The sequence below is a fragment of the Nicotiana attenuata genome, unplaced genomic scaffold (genome assembly GCF_001879085.1).
Source record: "Nicotiana attenuata strain UT unplaced genomic scaffold, NIATTr2, whole genome shotgun sequence".
NCBI lineage: Eukaryota > Viridiplantae > Streptophyta > Magnoliopsida > Solanales > Solanaceae > Nicotiana > Nicotiana attenuata.
The window spans coordinates 467,922-487,524 of record NW_017670461.1 but is presented as its reverse complement, the minus strand read 5'-3'; the positions used below and the strand labels follow the sequence as shown (position 1 = coordinate 487,524).

The window sequence follows — 19,603 nt, the reverse complement described above, 5'->3', positions numbered from 1 at the left end:
GTTACCTTCACTCATTTTCTAAAAAGGCTACTAAATACCCTGCATACCCTCTTCTTTCAAACACACGAACACAAGGAACAAAACACTTGAGTTCAGAACACACACCTCACTAAAAACTCTCTCTCTTTTCTCTGTTACTACTTGTGTTGCTGCCTTGTCTAGCCGGCTGAAAGCCAAGGCTAGGCTGTGGGGAATTTGCTTACTTTTCTTTCTGCATTTGCTCCTTTACTGGTATGTTCTAATTAATTTTCCAGCATCAACAACAACATGTTTCCTTACTATTTCCCTCACTCTTGCCTGTTTCCTGCTTGTGTTTAATCAAGTTCCATTACTGAGCATACTGTAATCTGCCCTTTTCTCTTCTGAATTACTGCTTTCTTATGTACGAACTCTGTCAGTCACTTATTATGACTTTTGAACCCCAAACCCCCATATCCCCTATGTGTTTGTATTCCTTGGTTGGTTTGGGGGCATGTCAGCATTAGACATTGCTGTGCATGATCCCAAACCTGACCCCTCCTTAGGGTCATATGCTTCATATCCCCTCTATGTGTTATGTTCTCAAGCTGGTATATGGGCATGCCAGCACCATCTATTGCTGTACATGCCCAAACCTGGCCCCTTCCTAAGGTCATATACTCCCTGCAATGAATTCCCAAACCCCTGACCCCTTTGTATGAAAGTGCTGATTCTGTGTAATGTTAGCTGTACTACTACTATTTTCCAATCACCCTTACCCCTCTCTATTCTCCACTCAGTTTTAAATCTCTGTTCCTGCACTTCCACTATATTCGTAGATTTAAGTTCTGCCCCTCTTGTGTGAGACTTGCCTTGGGACCCATGAGCTCCCTCTGAACTTGGACACATAAGGGCTGGCCCTCCCACACCGCACTCATCTCTATCTGGTTATGCAAACTTGGGTGCAAGCACTGCCCGGGGTCCCTTGAGACCTTTAGGGAACTTTGACACACCCAGGTCTGAGAAAGGCTTTGAAACAAGTTGGCCTTTGAGGTGTTTTGTTCCCTAACTCAGAGAGGAAGTCAAAATCAGGCTTCCTATGGTTGTAACTTCTTCTTTTTTTTTTACATTTTTTTTGATGTAATTCATTATTTTGGTCTGTAATAATTTGTAATAAATATTTGGGGTTGGTTAGTGAAAAAGGACTGGGTAATTGTGCATGCTTAACTACTAGAATTAGGACCTGTTTTTTTTGTATGATTAACTCAGTATTTAGATAATATGCCTATAGGACTTGTCTTTAAAGTTTGCATGTTTAACTCTGCATTTAGAGAACATGTCTATAGGACCTGTTTTAAATTCTGCATTTAGACAACATGCCTATAGGATTTGTCTTAAGTTCTGCATGTTTATTACCACACTTAGACACCATGTTCTTAGGATCCGACATCTAAAATCAGTACCTTTTCATAGAAATCATGCCTATAGGAATTTCAAGTAAATCCTGCCTGCTTCATTTCACGTTCAACTAGCTATCATGTCTATAGAAATTAAAATCAGCAATAATAGATATCATGTCTATAGGATTTAAAATCAGCAATAATAGATGTCATCGTCTGAAACCAGTCTAGTCTAAACCTAGGACCTCCTCCTCCTCTTTCTTTTCCTTTAAATATTTATAGAATTGTAACTTCTTTTCAAATCAGCCCTTTGATGATTGCTTTGCAAACTCTGTTTTACTTTCATCACTTCCAAACACTTGTGTATTAAAATCCCCTCTTATTTGAGCCTTATTTGTTTACTTGTTAATTGCACAAATTCACAAAGAACTATCTGGCCAGGAACCACACTAGTGGATCCTGAGGGGTGCCTAACACCTTCCCTCGGGATAATTTCAAGCCCTTACCCTATCTCTGGTTATCAAACAAACTTAGAAGTGAACCTTATAGGTGTCCTAATGCACCTTAAATCATTAGGTGGCGACTCTTCAAATGCAAAACCCAGTTCCCGAAAGGAATGAGTTGTCCTATACCCAAAATGTTATAAACCCGATTTTTTGATGCAAAGAGGGAAAAAGGGGGCGCGACAGCATGTCGACTTTGCTGGGGATTTTTAGGCTTCTACCATTGCAGATGGTTCTTGTGGATTTGTACCTCTCTCTATGTGCAATTATTTGTTTAATTCCTTTGAGCATTTAATTTCTCCTTTTAAAGACGAAACTGACATATCTTCCTTGTTTTCTTTTCTTTATTGCTTTACATTTATGAAACTGCTATATTTATCGCTTTCTTAATGAGCAAATACATGTCAACATGCTTTTTAATTATTGCACAATCATGCTCAACATCATATTCCACTCGTGCCAAAACAAATACTATAGCAACGCTTATAATGAGTGGTTGCGCTCTTCCTATATCATTACCCCCTAAATTCGGAAAGGCATATTTGCGGTAAAACTAGTCGATCAGCGGTGCAGTCGACAGTTCCGAGCCTTCCCCCTCGAGTTGTCCGCTCAAGGGTACCAGTCTAAAACCCCATAGAAACCTTACTCTATTTAAACTGTGCATGCATCATGGTCAAACCTAGCCGGGTCAGTTATGTTGTCCACATAATGATCCTTTAAGATAGCCTTGTCCAAAAGTCCACTAGGTTGCCCTAAACCCAAATGGACATCATCACGTTCTGTGCATTTATTTGGAGAACTAAATGCTTCATGCTAATTGTTGATATTAAATAGTCGAGTCTGGTGGGGGTAGGGTCTAACCTTTCTGTTTTGAAGATAATGCGACACGAAGTCCCTAGATTCGGCATGGTCAGCAACATCCACCCAAGACTGCTAAGCTGGTGGAAAGATCTTCACTCTAGTGATCAGACTCTCGTCAGAAAGTATCTGGGAAACCTATCTAGCCAGGGCCTACCTATTGCTGGGACTTCGCGAGTTGGGAAAGCTGTTCGACGGTGCTAAGGATGCCGAATCTGGGGAAGGTCCTTCTGGGACCAAGTAGATAGGAGTTTTTCTTTTCGCTTTATAAAATGTAATAAGGCCAATGGCCATTAGTGATTTTCATTTCCTGTTTATTTAGTGTCAATTTAGGGATTCGTCTATTTTTATCAATAAAATGAGGCTTGTTTATTTATAAATAATTGAGTGTAAATAGAGATTAAATATAAATGTTAGTTAAGATTTAAAATTATAATGATCAATTCATATATAGGAATAGGACTAGTAGTACTAATAGGATAAAGAGTGACATAATGATTACCCATAACTACGGCCACCAAACTAATATCCTTTGGTGATGAGTGAGAATCATAGACATCGCTGGCCTGCTTTCTGCTTTTGAAAATTGGAAGGATGAAATGAATTGAACAGATACAAAAGTGTGAGTAATTTCACCGTTAAATTTTATGCAACACTATGTTTTACTTTGTTCTAAAAACTATAATACATTTTTAGTTTTAAAAATAATTTAATTTTAAATTCTTATTTATCCTTAGTGACATAATTTTAAAGTCACAAAAAATTATATGGCATTCTTTAGATCATAAGTTTTTTTAACTATCATAAATTTTGTGTTCAAATCAAGCAGGTTAGACAAAAAATGAAATGAGAGTACTTATATTTTGCTTATAGTAATACATAAAAATTTTACTAACGATACATCAACTGTTGAAGTATGACCCATCATTCTTTATTTTTTTATTTTTTTAATTCCTCAAAGTGTTTTTCAAATATTCTCCCTCCGTACGCATGTCAAAGTAATAAAATTTTCTTTATGCCGAATCTAAGTGGGCGTTTGTACATAAGAATTGTAAAATTCCGAAAAAGTGAAAAATTTATTCAAGTGATAATAGTACTTTGAAAATTAAAGTTGTATTTAGACATGCAAACAAATGATTCCGAAAAAAGTGAAAAAATTTCTTATCGCCAATCAGGCCCTAATAGTGTGTGACATTCAAATCAAAAGTTAAATATATATTTCTTCATTTTCGTCAAATGTCATAAATTTTACAGTACCTTAATAAAAAATGTCAAGAAAATATTTATCATCATTAGTGCACTTTCTTTAGAAGGTTATGTGCACTTAGTAGGCGTTTGGACATAAGAATTGTAAAATTCCAAAAAATTGCGAAAATATTTTTCAAGTGAAAATGACATTTGAAATTTAGATTTGTATTTGGACATAAATTTCAGTTTGGGTTATTTTTGATGTTTTGTGAGTGATTTGAGTGAAAATTTTGAAAAACAACTTTTCGATTTTTCAAATTTTCGAAAATTTCCAAAATGCATCTTCAAGTGAAAATTGAAAATTTTATGAACAAATGCTGATTTCGAAAAAAAGTGAAACTTTTTTTGGGGAAAAAAAAAACTATTTATGTCAAAACGGGCTCTTAGTATCGGAAGCTGCAAATCAACCTGAAACACCAAACTGTTAATTTTTTTTTATTAGCCAAAGAATTAAAAGAACAAAAGCTTAAAGATAGTCTTCTTGTAGAAAGAACAACTTAAAACAGAAAGAAAGCAACAAAATATGTAAATCATCTCCATAAGAATATATCCCAAGATTGTACATTGGTTCACTAAACAACAAGAGATAAAAGAAAGAAAGTACTATACATCTAAGTACAATTCTAGCTTTGTGAGCCCCGAGAAGGATCAAATACCAAAAGCTCCCTTCTTCATAGTTCAAATTACCAAAGCATAATTCAGAAAATGTAAAAAATTTAAATGCTATTTGAAGAAACTTAACCAAAGTTCATAACAAAGGGAAATATTTGGCCAAAGAGCAATGACCTTGTATTTGATCATGATACTAATTACCTCTTCGAACTTAGACTTCTTGATAATGGACCTTTTACTTCACCCACAACCCAAGTCTCCTTTGCTATATCTGATGAAAATTTGTAGAAATCACTCCCATATCTCATCACCACTAAGTTCTTATTTTTCTTTTTAGTACTCTCTAAATCTTCCATTGCTGATTTTGCATTCTTTTCTTCTACATAATCATGCTCTTCTTCTTTTTCTTCTTCTTGTTTTTGCTCAAGCCAGCTTTTTGCAGGAGCAGAACGACAACGCATGAGCAAAAGTGCATTGGGTGGTGGTGCACATAAAGGAACATGATCATTAAATCCTGGATCCGCCTCTGCTTCATTATTACTATTATAATAAACCTTTTTTTTCTCTGTTTCCTCTGTATTCTGGTTTTCTTGCAAAACCATGAACCACTTAGAGAATACAGTTCTGGAGAAAGCTTCATTATCATTTTCATGCAACTCTTCATCTTCTTCTTCCTCATCATCAGAAGTGATAATATCAGTTGCTGCTGCAGAAAATGAACCAAAGCACCTAAAATCAAACCTTACATTACGCAAACAAGTCAAGAATTGCATTACATCCTTTTTAATTCCAAGTGAATCAATCCAAGCAGGTTTATGTTTTTTGATATGTAGCTTCTCAATCTCTTCCATAACTGACTGCCAATTCTTGCATGATTTGGGTTTATGCCGCCTTACTTTAATCTGCCCAGCACATGTAACTTTTGGAGAAGTTGGCTCTGAAATCTCACTTCTCTTTGATTTGGCCCATAGCATAGGACTTGCTTGGCCAGCTGCTGGCCCAATACCTCTGGTGCTACATCTCTTTAAATGGTGTTGATGATGGTGACTTGCTGGACTTGGCATAAGTGTTAGATGAGCTCTAGAAGGAAAACAGACTAATAGATCTGTTGAAGGAACTTCTTTACACTTTCTACCTTTCATTGTGTTAATTTGTAGTATAACTTTCTTTCTTCTTCTTGACCCTTCTTTAAGCTTCTTTGATTTCAGATGTTGAGATTTGATGAATCTTAAGGATGTTTAATATCTATTGAAATTGTGTTTGGAAGAGTGAGTTTTAAAAGAAAAGTAAAGGCAAAGGCAGTGGACAGCTAGCTTTCTTTTGTTACTTTTTTGTTTATTGCTTCCATCTTTACCATATGTTATATGGTGCATTTTTATAACAATCATTTTGCTTTGTTTTGAAATGGGTCACAAAGTGTGATCTTCCCTTCTTTTCTTTCTTAGCCTTTACTTTCCCCCCAACTCCTTGCCAAACAGAGCAGTATACTTAATTCAAATTAGGGCCACAAATAAAAAAATAAAGGGTTAAAGAAGGAAAAAAGGTTGAAATATGAGCTCTGTTTCATCATCTAATCATAGCCAAGTTAGGCAAGGCTCATGTCGTAGTTTTTTTCCCCACAAATTGTCCCACCCAAACTACCAAACTACCAAACTCATCGCTTTGAGTAACTCTACCATACCATCTACAGTATTTAATTTCATGGTGGATAGGAATTAGCTATAATATTGCTAGATGATTTTGATGACTGCATACTTTTTGTTGTTATATGAATTTCTTCATTTTTAAAAAAATGAATCGCTGGGTGACTAGGACAGGGAAAGGGAAGGATGGGTAATGAAAGATCAAAAGAATAATAGGACGTATAAAGCGGAGAACATGCCATTATGAGAACAGAATTATAATTGATGGGCACTAGCATGACATTTTACTTGAAGATTTGACTTTGAGTCCTTCATTGAAGATGGTATCATAAATAAAAGCAAGAAAAATAAGAGATAATTAGTGTTAAAAGTAAATCGATATTGGGTCTAACTCCATTCTAAAAGCTAAAACAATCATGTGAAAATTGCCCAATTGAGAGAATAATTTATTTCCTCAAACAATGTGGGAAGATATAACATATCTTTACATGCGGAACATGGGAGCGCAATAATAAGGATTATTCTGGGTCTAACTCAATTTCAAAGAGTCCGGAATCTAAATGTGATCTTTTTGAATTCAAGAGACAGAAATAAGTGAAGAAAAAACTTAGTGATCAAACTATATAAAACGCGGTTTTAAAGCGCGCTTTACTTTAACGTTTGGACGTTAAGGTAAAGCGCGTTTTAAAACCACATTTTATTAAAACGCTGTTATGAAATGCGCTTTACCTGAAGCTGATAAGACGTTCATCTAAAACGTGGTTTGTTAAAGCGCTATATATAAAACGCTTTAATAAACCACGCTTTTCATCTTCAAATACCCGTCCCCTTCCTTTCCCCCACGTTCAAACCGGAATCTATCCCCCCCCCCTCCTTTTAAAATTCGAACCAGCGGTCCCCCTTCCCCCTCCCCCATTAACGAGATGAAAAATACGAGTGGACCCCACCGTCCCATAAAAAGTAAAGAGTGTTGGTCCCACATCCTAGCTAAGGCCTTCTCTCGTTGTGGTTGCTCGTTTCAGACTAAATCTTCATTTCTCTAACTTTACCAAAAACATAAATCGAGGTTATTCCGTATTTAGTTTTATCGAATCTCGTAATAAAAATACATATTAGTTGTTTTACATGTGTTCCTATGTTTTTTTTTTTTTTTTTTTTTTTTTGCGATTAAACTGGTATGTTATTTTTATCCGAACTTAGATAATGGTGTGCTAAAAAATAAGTTTCAATTGAGAAATCATTATTATTTGTTAAAAAAAATGTTAATAAGTTTCTTTTTACTGTTGTATATGTATTTTTCGTGAATGTTCTGTGATTAAAATGTATTTGTTATTTTTATCCGGTTTATATTATTTATTTGCTTAAAGACTAGTAATATGGTGCCCTTTTAGGGTAGTAAAATGTAGTGCCTTTTAGCGTAGTAAAATGTAGTGCCTTTTAGCGTAGTATCCCTGTAGTTTAAGTATCTCATATACTCAAAAATACGTCAAAATAACTGATAGATCAAACACAAACTCTGTCCAATTATAGTCAACGATCGTAACAAAATAACATGAGAAAAGAATAATATTTTTCGGATATATTGGTGCTACTGGCCCGCAAATATCAAGTCTGGAACCCATATGAGAATATTTAATAATTAAATATTGTATAATAATAAAAATTAATTATTTAATTTACAAACAAACATATAAAATTATAAAACTAACATGTAAAATAATAAAACTAACACATACAAGAATTCAGGATATCTTGGTGCTACTAAGCCCCAAATATCGATTGTGGAACCCATATGTGAATACTTAATAATCAAAATATTGTATAATTATAAAGATTTTGCTTATTTAATTTACAAAAAAACATATAAAATTATAAAACTAACATGTAAAATAAGAAACATACAAGAATTCAGGATATGTTGCTGCTACAGGGCCTCAAATATCAATCCTGGAATCCATATGTGAATATATTAATAATTAAATATTATATAATTATACAAAACTAATTATTTAATTTACAAACAAACATATAAAATTAAAAAACTAACATGTAATTAATGTTGTTTAATTTACAGTAGACGACATGGAGGTGCCGCCTATTCATCCCGGACCTTCTAGCGATGAGCTACTGTCGTTAGAGGGAGATCATAGGTCCAGCCACATATGGGAGGGAGAGTTACTGGCCCAGACTCTCTGCGTCAGGAGAGTGGACGACATGTGGGACTTTTTGAAGGGCAAAGTTCTCCATCCCCGTGTAGTCAGACGCCTGGAGGGGTTAAACTTAGTTAATGATAATATCTCTAGATATAGAACTTGACAACACGAACAACATAGGATAAAGTCAGAGGGAGATTGAAAGTAATACACATTTAATATTCCAAAAGGTATGGGCAATAATGGAGGAATAACTAGCAATAAATAACAATAAATGACATTTAAGTAAATAGGGAGAACGATTCACCCAATAATGAATGAGATAGATGATTGTTCCTCCTGACAATGATGAGTGACAGACAAATCCTAGAATGTTTGAACTATTCTTGGATCTGATAGAAAAGTATGGAATAATGTGAATAAGAATATTGATGAAAAGGTAAAGTTTGTATCTTTGCTGGAGAGAGATTCTTCTTCTGAAAAATATTTTTATCAAGTGAATATTACCTTTCCTATCACCTTATCTCTTTTTCTATTTATAGAAGACATATCCCTAGCAAACCCTAAGGGGTCATTTGGTTGCCGGTTAGAGTTTTGCAGGTATTAGTTTTACATGTATTAATTATGCAGGTATTAGTTATGTATGTATTAGTTATGCAGGAATAAGTAATGCAGGGATTAGTTATGCAGGGAAAAGTTACGCAAGGTTGAGTTATTTTGAGATTAGTTATGTCTCACGACCCCGGTTCGCTCCTCCGTGAACCACTGTGACGGCACATACTCCCTACGACTAGGTAAGCCTAAAATGCGGAAAATAAACCAAATTGCGGAAGAAAACAAGTAAAACAGAATAGTGTAATGAAACAACGTTTAAACGTGCCGCTCGGCATACACAACATTTCTCTCAAAACCAATACAAGTCTCCCAAAACCCAGAAACCCATGAATCACAAGCTAAGAATACTACATAGTGCTCTAACTCCAGAATGTCTAAAACAAAGTAAATACAGAAGGGTTGTAACCACAGGAGAGAATACAGAGAGATTCTTCGGTCTGCGGACGCGGCAGATATACCTCGAAGTCTCCGAAAGATCGCCTCGCCTCAAGGATGGTAAGTCTGAGCAGAGGTACCTGGATCTGCACATGAAAAACATGCGCAGGAAGGGTATGAGTACACCACAGCGGTACTCAGTAAGTGCCAAGCCTAACCTCGGTCGAGTAGTGACGAGGAAGGTCAGGGCCCTACTGAGATTAAATAAAATATAAAGTCCGACAGTGTAGAACAGAGAAGTATAAATGAGTACAGCAGTAAGAGTAACACAGGACATAAAGGATAACGACAACTGAAACAGAAAACAAGAAATCACGGTAAACAAATACAGCTCAACGCAGAAGTAACAGTCGTGGGATCTCCCAGGATACCGTCCTGTAGTCCCCAAATATAAATATCCAGTGGATCTTCCGGGTGCAGTCCCGTAGTCCAACTCATAAATACACGGAGATCTACCGGAATACCACATCCGTAGTCCCAAATATAAATACTCAATACTGGGGGAATCTACCGGGTGCAATCCCGTAGTTCCAATGTAAAAGTGCAGGGGGATCTCCCGGAATGCAATTCCGTAGTCCCAAAGTAAATACACAGTACCAACGAGAACTCAACTCAATCAAATTTCACACCAAGGTAAAGCAGGTATTACAAACCTAGCATGTTGCACATAATTCAAGTAGGGCAGTAGGACAAATAAGCAGTTAAATCAATTAGACATGCTTCCCTAAGCTAACAACAGGCTTAACTTGCGAGTAATGTAAACAGGAGAGGAAAACACAATTCTAAGTACTTAATGGAAATCGGATTTTTTAACAATTAGCACAAGTACGCACTCGTCACCTTACGTACAAGGCATTTCAATTAACAAATATACCAATCCTAAGGGGAAAGGTCCCCCACACAAGGTTAGGCAAGCCATTTACCTCGAACCAGCTCAAATCAATCCGAAACCACGTTCTTGCCACGAGTATTCGACTCCAAATGGCCCAAATCTATTCAATTCAATTGCATAATATAAATAATACTTCAAGTAGCTAATTCTACAAATAAATTCTAAGCTAATGCACGAAATTAGGTGAAATGACCAAAAAGCCCCTCGGCCCACGGCTCGGAATTGGGTAAAATTTACATTTCCAGAATCCTCACACTCTCACGAGTTCAGTCATACCAAAAGTATCAAAATCGGACCTCAATTGGTCCCTCAAATCATCACTCAAAGGCCTCTAATTAGTCAAGCCCTAACCCATAAACTACCACTAATTTTCCTTAATTTTTCATGCTTAGGATGATAAAAATCACTATAATAACGAGTTTAGGTTCCAAGAATCTTACCTCTTCGAAGTTCTCTTGAATCCCCTCTCAAAAATCTCCCCAAAAGCTCACTTCTCGGATGAAAATGGTGAAAGAATAGCTCAAAATCGCGAAGGCAACTATTTATATGTTCTGCCCAGCAATCCCACATCTGCGGTCCAAAAATCGCATCCGCGATACCACTTCTGCGGTTGGAGAACCGCTTCTGCGGTTCTCACTTAAAACCTCCCCGCCGCACCTGCGACCCAGAATCCGCATCTGCGGTCACGGAGGTGCGGTACTTATGCCGCTTCTGCGGTTCCTGGCCCCTTCCTCATCTGCCACTTCTGCGGCTGGTTTCCGCATCTGCGGTGGTCGCACCTGCGGCCTCTACATCGCAGATGCGGTTATGACAGCAGTTGTAGCTTCAGCTGCAACTCCAAACTCCAAATCCTTCCGTCAACCATCCGAAATCATCCCGAGGCCCCCGGGACCTCAACCAAAAGCACAAACAAGTCTAATATCACTGCCCAAACTTGTAACAATCCTTAAAATACCTAAGACAACATCGAAACCTTGAATTAACCATGGATTCAAGCCTAAGAACTCCAAAATTCTCAAAATACGCTTTCGATCAAAAAGTCTATCAAACCTCGTCCGAATGACCTGAAATTTTGCACACACGTCACATTCAACACTACGGAGCTACTCCAACTTCCGGAATTCCATTCCGACCCTCGGATCAAAATCTCACTATCGAACCGAAAACTTCAAAATTTGATCTGTCAGCATTTCAAGCCTAAATTAGCTACGGACCTCCAAAACACAATCCGATCACGCCCTTAAGCCCGAAATCACCCAACAGAGCTAACGGAACCATCGGAATCCCATTCCGAGGCCGTCTTCACACTGTTCTGACTACGGTCAAATTTTTAACACTTAAGCTCTCATTTAGGGACTAAGTGTCCCAAAACTCTCCGAACTCAAAACCGAACATCCCGGCAATTCAAAATAGTAGAAATAAGTACGGAGAAAGTAGTTAATAGGGGATCAGAGCGTAAATTCTAAAAACGACCGGCCGGGTCGTTACATCCTTCCACACTTAAACATTCGTTTGTCCTCGAACGAGCATAGAGACATACCTGAAGTAGTGAAAAGAAGAGGATAACGGCTGCGCATATCTTGCTCGGTCTCCCAGGTCGCCTCCTCGACCGGCTGACCCCGCCACTGAACCTTCACTGATGCAATATTCTTTGACCTCAGCTTTCTAACCTGCCTGTCCAATATTGCCACTGGCTCCTCAACATAAGATAGATCCTTGTCCAGCTGGACGAAAATAAAATCCAACACGTGTGACTGATCACCGTGATACCTCCGGAGCATCGAGACATGAAATACCGGATGAACTCCTGCCAAGCTGGGAGGTAAGGCAAGCTCGTAAGCAACCTCCCCAACACGCCTCAAAATCTCGAAAGGGCCAATAAACCTCGGACTTAGCTTCCCTTTCTTCCCAAATCTCATAACGCCCTTCATAGGCGAAACCCGAAGCAGAACCCGCTCTCCAACCATGTAGGAAACATCACGAACTTTCCGGTCCGCATAACTCTTCTATCTGGACTGGGCTGTACGGAGTCTATCCTGAATCACCTTAACCTTCTCCAAGGCATCCTGTACCAAGTCTGTGCCCAATAATCTAGCCTCACCCGGCTCGAACCAACCCACCGGAGATCTACACCGCCTACCATATAAAGCCTCATACGGTGCCATCTGAATGCTGGACTGATAGCTGTTGTTGTAGGCAAACTCCGCCAATGGCAAGAACTGATCCCAAGACCCTCCAAAATCGATCACACACGCACGGAGCATATCCTCAAGAATCTGAATAGTGCGCTCGGACTGTCTGTCCGTCTGGGGGTTAAATGCTGTGCTCAACTCCACCCGAGTACCCAACTCATGCTGTACGGCTCTCCAGAATCGCAATGTGAACTGAGTACCTCTGTCTGAAATGATAGAAACTGGAATACCATGCAGACGGACAATCTCCCGGATATAAATTTCCGCCAACCACTTCGAGGAATAGGTAGTACACACAGGAATGAAATGCGCGGACTTGGTCAGCCGCTCCACAATAAACCAAATGGCATCGAATTTTCTCAAAGTCCGTGGGAGCCCAGATACGAAGTCCATGGTGATCCGCTCCCACTTCCACTCCGGAATCTCTATCTGCAGAAGCAATCCACCCGACCTCTGATGCTCATACTTTACCTGCTGACAATTTAGGCACCGAGCTACAAATCCAACTATATCTTTCTTCATCCGCCTCCACCACTAGTGCTGCCTCAAATCCTGATACATCTTTGCGGTACCCGGATGAATGAAATACCGCAAACTATGGGCCTCCTCTAGAATCAACTCCCGAAGCCCATCAAGATTGGGTACACAAACTCGACCCTGCATCCTCAATACCCCGTCATCACCAATAGTCACATCTCGAGCATCACCATGCAACACTTTGTCCTTGAGGACTCATCAAACTGACGCTCCCGGATACGATCAAACAAGGAAGACCGAGAGATCACGCAAGCTAGAACCCTACTAGGCTCCGAAAGGTCCAACCTCACAAACTGGCTGGCTAAGGCCTGAACATCCATCGCCATGGGCCTCTCTGCTACTGGTAAATAAGCCAAACTCCCCAAACTCTCTGCCCGGCGGCTCAAAGCATTACCCACCACATTGGCCTTTCCCGGGTGATACAAGATAGTGATATCATAATTCTTCAGCAGCTCTAGCCATCTCCTCTGACGCAAATTAAGGTCCTTCTACTTGAACAGATGCTGCAAAGTCCGGTGATCAGTATAAATCTCACAAGGCACACCGTAAAAATAATAACGCCAGATCTTCAAGGCGTGATCAATAGCAGCTAACTCAAGATCATGGACAGGATAATTCTTCTCATGTATCTTCAACTGTCTGGACGCGTAGGCAATCACCCTACCGTCCTGCATCAATACCGCTCCAAGGCCAACTCTCGAGGCATCACAATAGACAGTATAAGACCCCGAACCCATAGGAAATATCAAAACTGGAGCTGTNAAAACACACAAGCACCCTGTAACTGGTCAAACAGGTCATCAATACGAGGCAAAGGATAATGGTGTTCACTATAACCTGTTCAACTGGCGATAATCAATACACATACGCATAGAACCATCCTTCTTCTTCACAACTAAGACAAGAGCACCCCAAGGTGATACACTGGGCCAAATGAAACCCTTATCAAGCAACTTCTACAACTGCTCCTTCAACTCAGGAGGAGCCATACGGTACGGAGGGATAGAAATGGGCTGAGTTCCCGACAACAGATCAATGCCAAAATCAATATCTCTATCGGGCGGCATATCCGGAAGATTAGATGGAAACACATCAGAGAAATCCCATACTACTGGGACTGAATCAACAGAAGGAGTATCCATACTGACATCTCTCACATAAGCTAGATACGGATCACACCCTTTCTCAACCATACGCTGAGCCTTATGGAAAGAAATAACTCTACTGGGAGTGTGACCTAAAGCACCCCTCCACTCAACACGCGGTACACCTGGCATGGCCAGCGTCACGGTTTTGGCGTGACAATCAAGAATAGCATAATGGGGCGACAACCAGTCCATGCCCAAGATAATATCAAAATCAACCATGCTGAGCAATAATAAATCGGCTCTGGTCTCAAAACCACTAAGAGCAACCAAATAAGACCGATAAACGCGATCCACAACAAGAGAATCTCCCACAGGAGTAGAAATATAGACAGGGGAACTCAAAGAACCCCGAGATACACCCAAATGCGGAGCAAAATAAGAAGACACATAAGAATACGTGGAGCCTGGATCGAATAGAACCGATGCATCTCTGTGACAGACCAAGATAGTACCTATGATGACAGAATCGGAGGCGACAGCCTCAGTACGGGCAAGAAGAGCATAGTATCTGGCCTGGCCTCCCCCTCGAGGGCGACCTCTACCTCCCTGACCTCCACCTCTAGCTGGCTGGGCCGGTGGGGTAGCAACTGGTGCTGGAACCATAGCCTGAGAACTTTGCAGGGCATGTTGTGGCTGAGAATTCTGTGGAGGTGCACCCCTCCTAAGTCTGGGGCAATCCCTCACCATATGGCGTGTGTCACCACACTCAAAACAAGCACTGGAAGGATGTGGAGGCTGTGACTGGCTCGGGCTAGGTCTGCTGGACTGACCGCTGGAAGCACCCCGTGCAGGAGGCGCACTAGATACTGGAGGTGCATAATAAGGCTCCTAAGGTTTGGGAGGAGCTGGAGTACCACTGGCTGCTGGAAGAGTTGAATGAACGGGGTGACTCATATAACCCCTACCATGACGACCTGCAGCTGGGCACGGGCACCAGAACAATGGCCCGACTCTCGAGACCTCTTGGCTTCCCTCTCCTCTCTGTCCCTAGCATGCATACCCTCAATCCTCCTAGCAATGCTCACCACCCGCTGGTAAGAAATATCCATCTCTAACTCAAGAGCCATGCTAGACCGGATGCTGGGAATAAGCCCCTCAATAAACTGGCGAACCTTCTCGCGAACCGTAGAGACCAAAGCTGGTGCATGTCTAGCCAAGTCGGTGTAACGGACATCATACTCCGAGATAGTCATAGTACCCTGGCGCAAATGCTCAAACTCCGGGCGCCAAGCGTCCCTGAGACTTTGGGGGACATACTCCCTCGTGAACATATCTGAAAACTGAGCCCAAGTCAGGGAAGCTGCCTCATCCGGACTGTCTAACTCATAAGCACGCCATCACTGATAGGCGGCTCCTCGAAGCTGGAAAGTAGTGAAGGAAACCCCGCTCGATCCTGATATGCCTATAGTACGGAGGATACGGTAGCACTCCTCAAGAAATCCAAGGGCATACTCTGAGGATAGCCCGCTAAATGTCGGAGGCTGATACTTCTTGAACCTCTCAAGCCTCTTCTGCTCCTCCTCTGAAACTACTGCCCTCTCCTCGGACTGAGCTGGGGCTGCCGGCTGTACAGGAATAGCCTCTGGATCCTGATCAACATGCACTCGCTGCTCAGGAGTGCGGGCGGTTGGAGTCTGTGCTCCTCCCCCGGCCATGGATGTAGCTGCAGCAAGGGGAAGCAACCCTGTCTGAGCTAGAGTGGTGTACATAGTCATAACCTGCGCCAGAGTCTCCTGGAGTGCTGGAGTAGTAGTAGCAGACGTATCAGGTGTCTGGACTCCGGCTGGTACTGCTGGTGGCTCCTCGGCGACACCTCGCGGGTGCTCTGGCTGCACCACGAGCGCGTCCTTGGCCTCTACCTCGGCCCCAGCCTCTGACGGCTCCAGTAGGGGGCGCCGGTGCCTGATCATCTCGGGTAGCACGTGTCCTCACCATCTGTGAGAGAATAGAAGACAGAAGTTTAGAATTGTGATATCAAAATCTCGCACGACAAGGAAATCAAATAAAGTGGGACTTTCCTAACAGTTACATAGCCTCTCGTAGATAAGTACAAACGTCTCCGTACCGATCAGCGAGACTCCAATAAACCGGCTTGTGATTTATGACTCCTATGAACCTAGAGCTCTGATACCAACTTGTCACGACCCCGGTTCGCCCCTCCGTGAACCATCGTGACGGCACCCAGTCCCTACGACTAGGTAAGCCTAAAATGCGGAAAATAAACCAAATTGCGGAAGAAAACAAGTAAAACAGAATAGTGTAATGAAACATCGTTTAAAAGTGCCGCTCGGCATACACAATATTTCTCTCAAAACCAATACAAGTCTCCCAAAACCCGAAAACCCATAAATCACAAGCTAAGAATACTACATAGTGCTCTAACTCCAGAATGTCTTAAACAAAGTAAATACAGAAGGGCTGTAACTACAGGAGAGAATAGAGAGAGACTCTTCGGTCTGCGGACGCGGCAGATATGCCTCGAAGTCTCCGAAAGATCGCCTCGCCTCAAAGATGGTAAGTCTGAGCAGAGGTACCTGGATCTGCACATGAAAAACATGCGCAAGAAGGGCATGAGTACACCACAGCGGTACTCAGTAAGTGCCAAGCCTAACCTTGGTCGGGTAGTGACGAGGAAGGTCAGGGCCCTACTGAGATTGAATAAAATATAAAGTCCGACAGTGTAGAACAGAGCAGTATAAATGAGTACAACAGTAAGAGTAACACATGACATAAAGGATAACGACAACTGAAACAGAAAACAAGAAATCACGGTAAACAAATACAGTAACAGTCGGGGGATCTCCCAGGATACCGTCCTGTAGTCCCCAAATATAAATATCCAGTGGATCTCCCGTAGTCCAACTCATAATGCGCGGGGATCTACCGGAATATCACATCCATAGTCCCAAATATAAATACTCAATAGTGTGGGAATCTACCTGGTGCAATCCCGTAGTTCCAATGTAAAAGTGCATGGGGATCTCCCGGAACGCAATTCCGTAGTATCAAAGTAAATATACAGCAGCAACGAGAACTCAATTCAATTAAATTTCACACCAAGGTAAAGCAGGTATTACTAACCTAGCATGCTGCACATAATTCAAGTAGGGCAGTAGAACAAATAAACAGTTAAATCAATTAGACATGCTTCCCTAAGCTAACAACATGCTTAACTTGCAAGTAATGTAAACAGGAGAGAAAATACAATTCTAAGTACTTAATGGAAACCGGATTTTTCAACAATTAGCACAAGTACGCACTCGTCACCTTACGTACAAGGCATTTCAATTAACAAATATACCAATCCTAAGGGGAAAGGTCCCCCACACAAGGTTAGGCAAGCCACTTACCTCGAACCAGCTCAAATCAATCCAAAACCACGTTCTTGCCACGAGTATTTGACTCCAAATGGCCCAAATCTATTCAATTCAATTGCATAATGTAAATAATACTTCAAGTAGCTAATTCTACAATTAAATTCTAAGCTAATGCGCGAAATTAGGTGAAATGAACAAAATGCCCCTCGACCCACGTCTTGGAATCAGGTAAAATTTACATTTCCAGAATCCTCACACTCTCACGAGTTCAGTCATACCAAAAGTATCAAAATCGGACCTCAATTGGTCCCTCAAATCATCACTCAAAGGCCTCTAATTAGTCAAGCCCTAACCCATAAATTACCACTGATTTTCCTTAATTTTTCATGCTTAGGATGATAAAAATCACTATAATAACGAGTTTAGTTTCCAAGAATCTTACCTCCTCGAAGTTCTCTTGAATCCCCTCTAAAAAATCTCCCCAAAAGCTCACTTCTCGGATGAAAATGGTGAAAGAATAGCTCAAAATCGCGAAGGCAACTATTTATATGTTCTGCCCAGCAATCCCGCATCTGTGGTCCAAAAATCGTATCCGTGATACCGCTTCTGCGGTTGGGGAACCGCTTCTGCGGTTCTCACTTAAAACCTCCCCGCCGCACCTGCGACCCAGAATCCGCATGTGCGGTCACGCAGGTGCGGTACTTATGCCGCTTCTGCGGTTCCTGGTCCCTTCCTCATCTGCCGCTTCTGTGGCTGGTTTCCGCATCTGCGGTGGTTGCACCTGCGGCCTCTCAACCGCAGATGCGGTTATGACAACAGCTGTAGCTTCAGCTGCAACTCCAAACTCCAAATCCTTCCGTCAACCATCCGAAATCATCCCGAGGCCCCCGGGACCTCAACCAAAAGCACAAACAAGTCTAATATCACTGCCCAAACTTGTGCCAATCCTTAAAACACCTAAAACAACATCGAAACCTCGAATTAACCATGGATTCAAGCCTAAGAACTCCAAAATTCTCAAAATAAGCTTTCGATCAAAAAGTCTATCAAACCTCGTCCGAATGACCTGAAATTTTGCACACACGTCACATTCAACACTACAGAGCTACTCCAACTTCCGAAATTCCATTCCGACCCTCGGATCAAAATCTCACTATCGAACCGGAAACTTTAAAATTTGATCTTTCGGCATTTCAAGCCTAAATTAGCTACGGACCTCCAAAACACAATCTGATTACGCCCCTAAGCCCGAAATCATCCAACGGAGCTAACAGAACCATCGAAATCCCATTCCGAGGCCGTCTTCGTACTGTTCCGACTATGGTCAAATTTTTAACACTTAAGCTCTCATTTAGGGACTAAGTGTCCCAAAACTCTCCGAACTCAAAACCGAACATCCCGGCAATTTAAAACAGCAGAAATAATATAGGGAAGGCAGTTAATAGGGGATAGGGGCATAAATTCTAAAAACGACCAGCCGGGTCGTTACATTATGCATGGATTAGTTATGCGATAGTTATATAAGGATTAGTAATATAAATGTAATGTGAGTGTTATTTATTAATTAGCTTACTTTATTTTATTAAAATTGTTAGTATAGTTTAAATATATTTTTTTAAACAAAAAAATACAAGTTTGAATAAAAGGTATTCCTATCATTCTGTGTTTTAATACAAGTATTACTAATACATGTATAAGTTATTCCATCTTCCACCCTACATAAATAATACATAGATTCCCTCATAACTTATACATGTATTAGTAAGGCGGAAAAGAAAAACATGAACCAAATATTGTATTAGCAATGCTACATTTTATGTGAAAAAGAGAAAAAAACAACGGGTGTTTGGCTAAGCTTATAAGCTGGTCAAACTAGCTTATAAACACTTTTCGGCTTATCTACGCGTTTGGTAAAGTTAAAAGTGCTTATAAGCCAAGTGCTTATAAGTCAAAAATAAGCCAAAAGCCATAAGCTGGTCACCCCCAGCTTATGAATTTTTAGCTTATAAGCACTTTAAGTTTGACCAAGATTTTTACTATTTTATCCATAAAATATTCCTTTTTAGAACAAAACTCCTATATCGATTGACTA

The 19,603-nt window shown here is 40.6% G+C and overlaps 1 protein-coding gene across 1 annotated transcript; it reads right to left on the bottom strand.

Moving 5' to 3' along the window:
• Positions 1-4,481: 4,481 nt before the first annotated feature.
• Positions 4,482-5,948, bottom strand: LOC109239784. Its single transcript, XM_019406376.1, has one exon. The coding sequence runs from the start codon at positions 5,719-5,721 to the stop codon at positions 4,777-4,779; it is 945 nt and encodes a 314-aa protein (XP_019261921.1). The 5' UTR covers positions 5,722-5,948; the 3' UTR covers positions 4,482-4,776.
• Between the last annotated feature and the right edge of the window lie 13,655 nt (positions 5,949-19,603).

What these genes read in the sequence shown, in the direction of transcription:
- LOC109239784 (XM_019406376.1), bottom strand. Translation starts at nt 5,721, where the DNA reads ATGAAAGGTAGAAAGTGTAAAGAAGTTCCTTCAACAGATCTATTAGTC.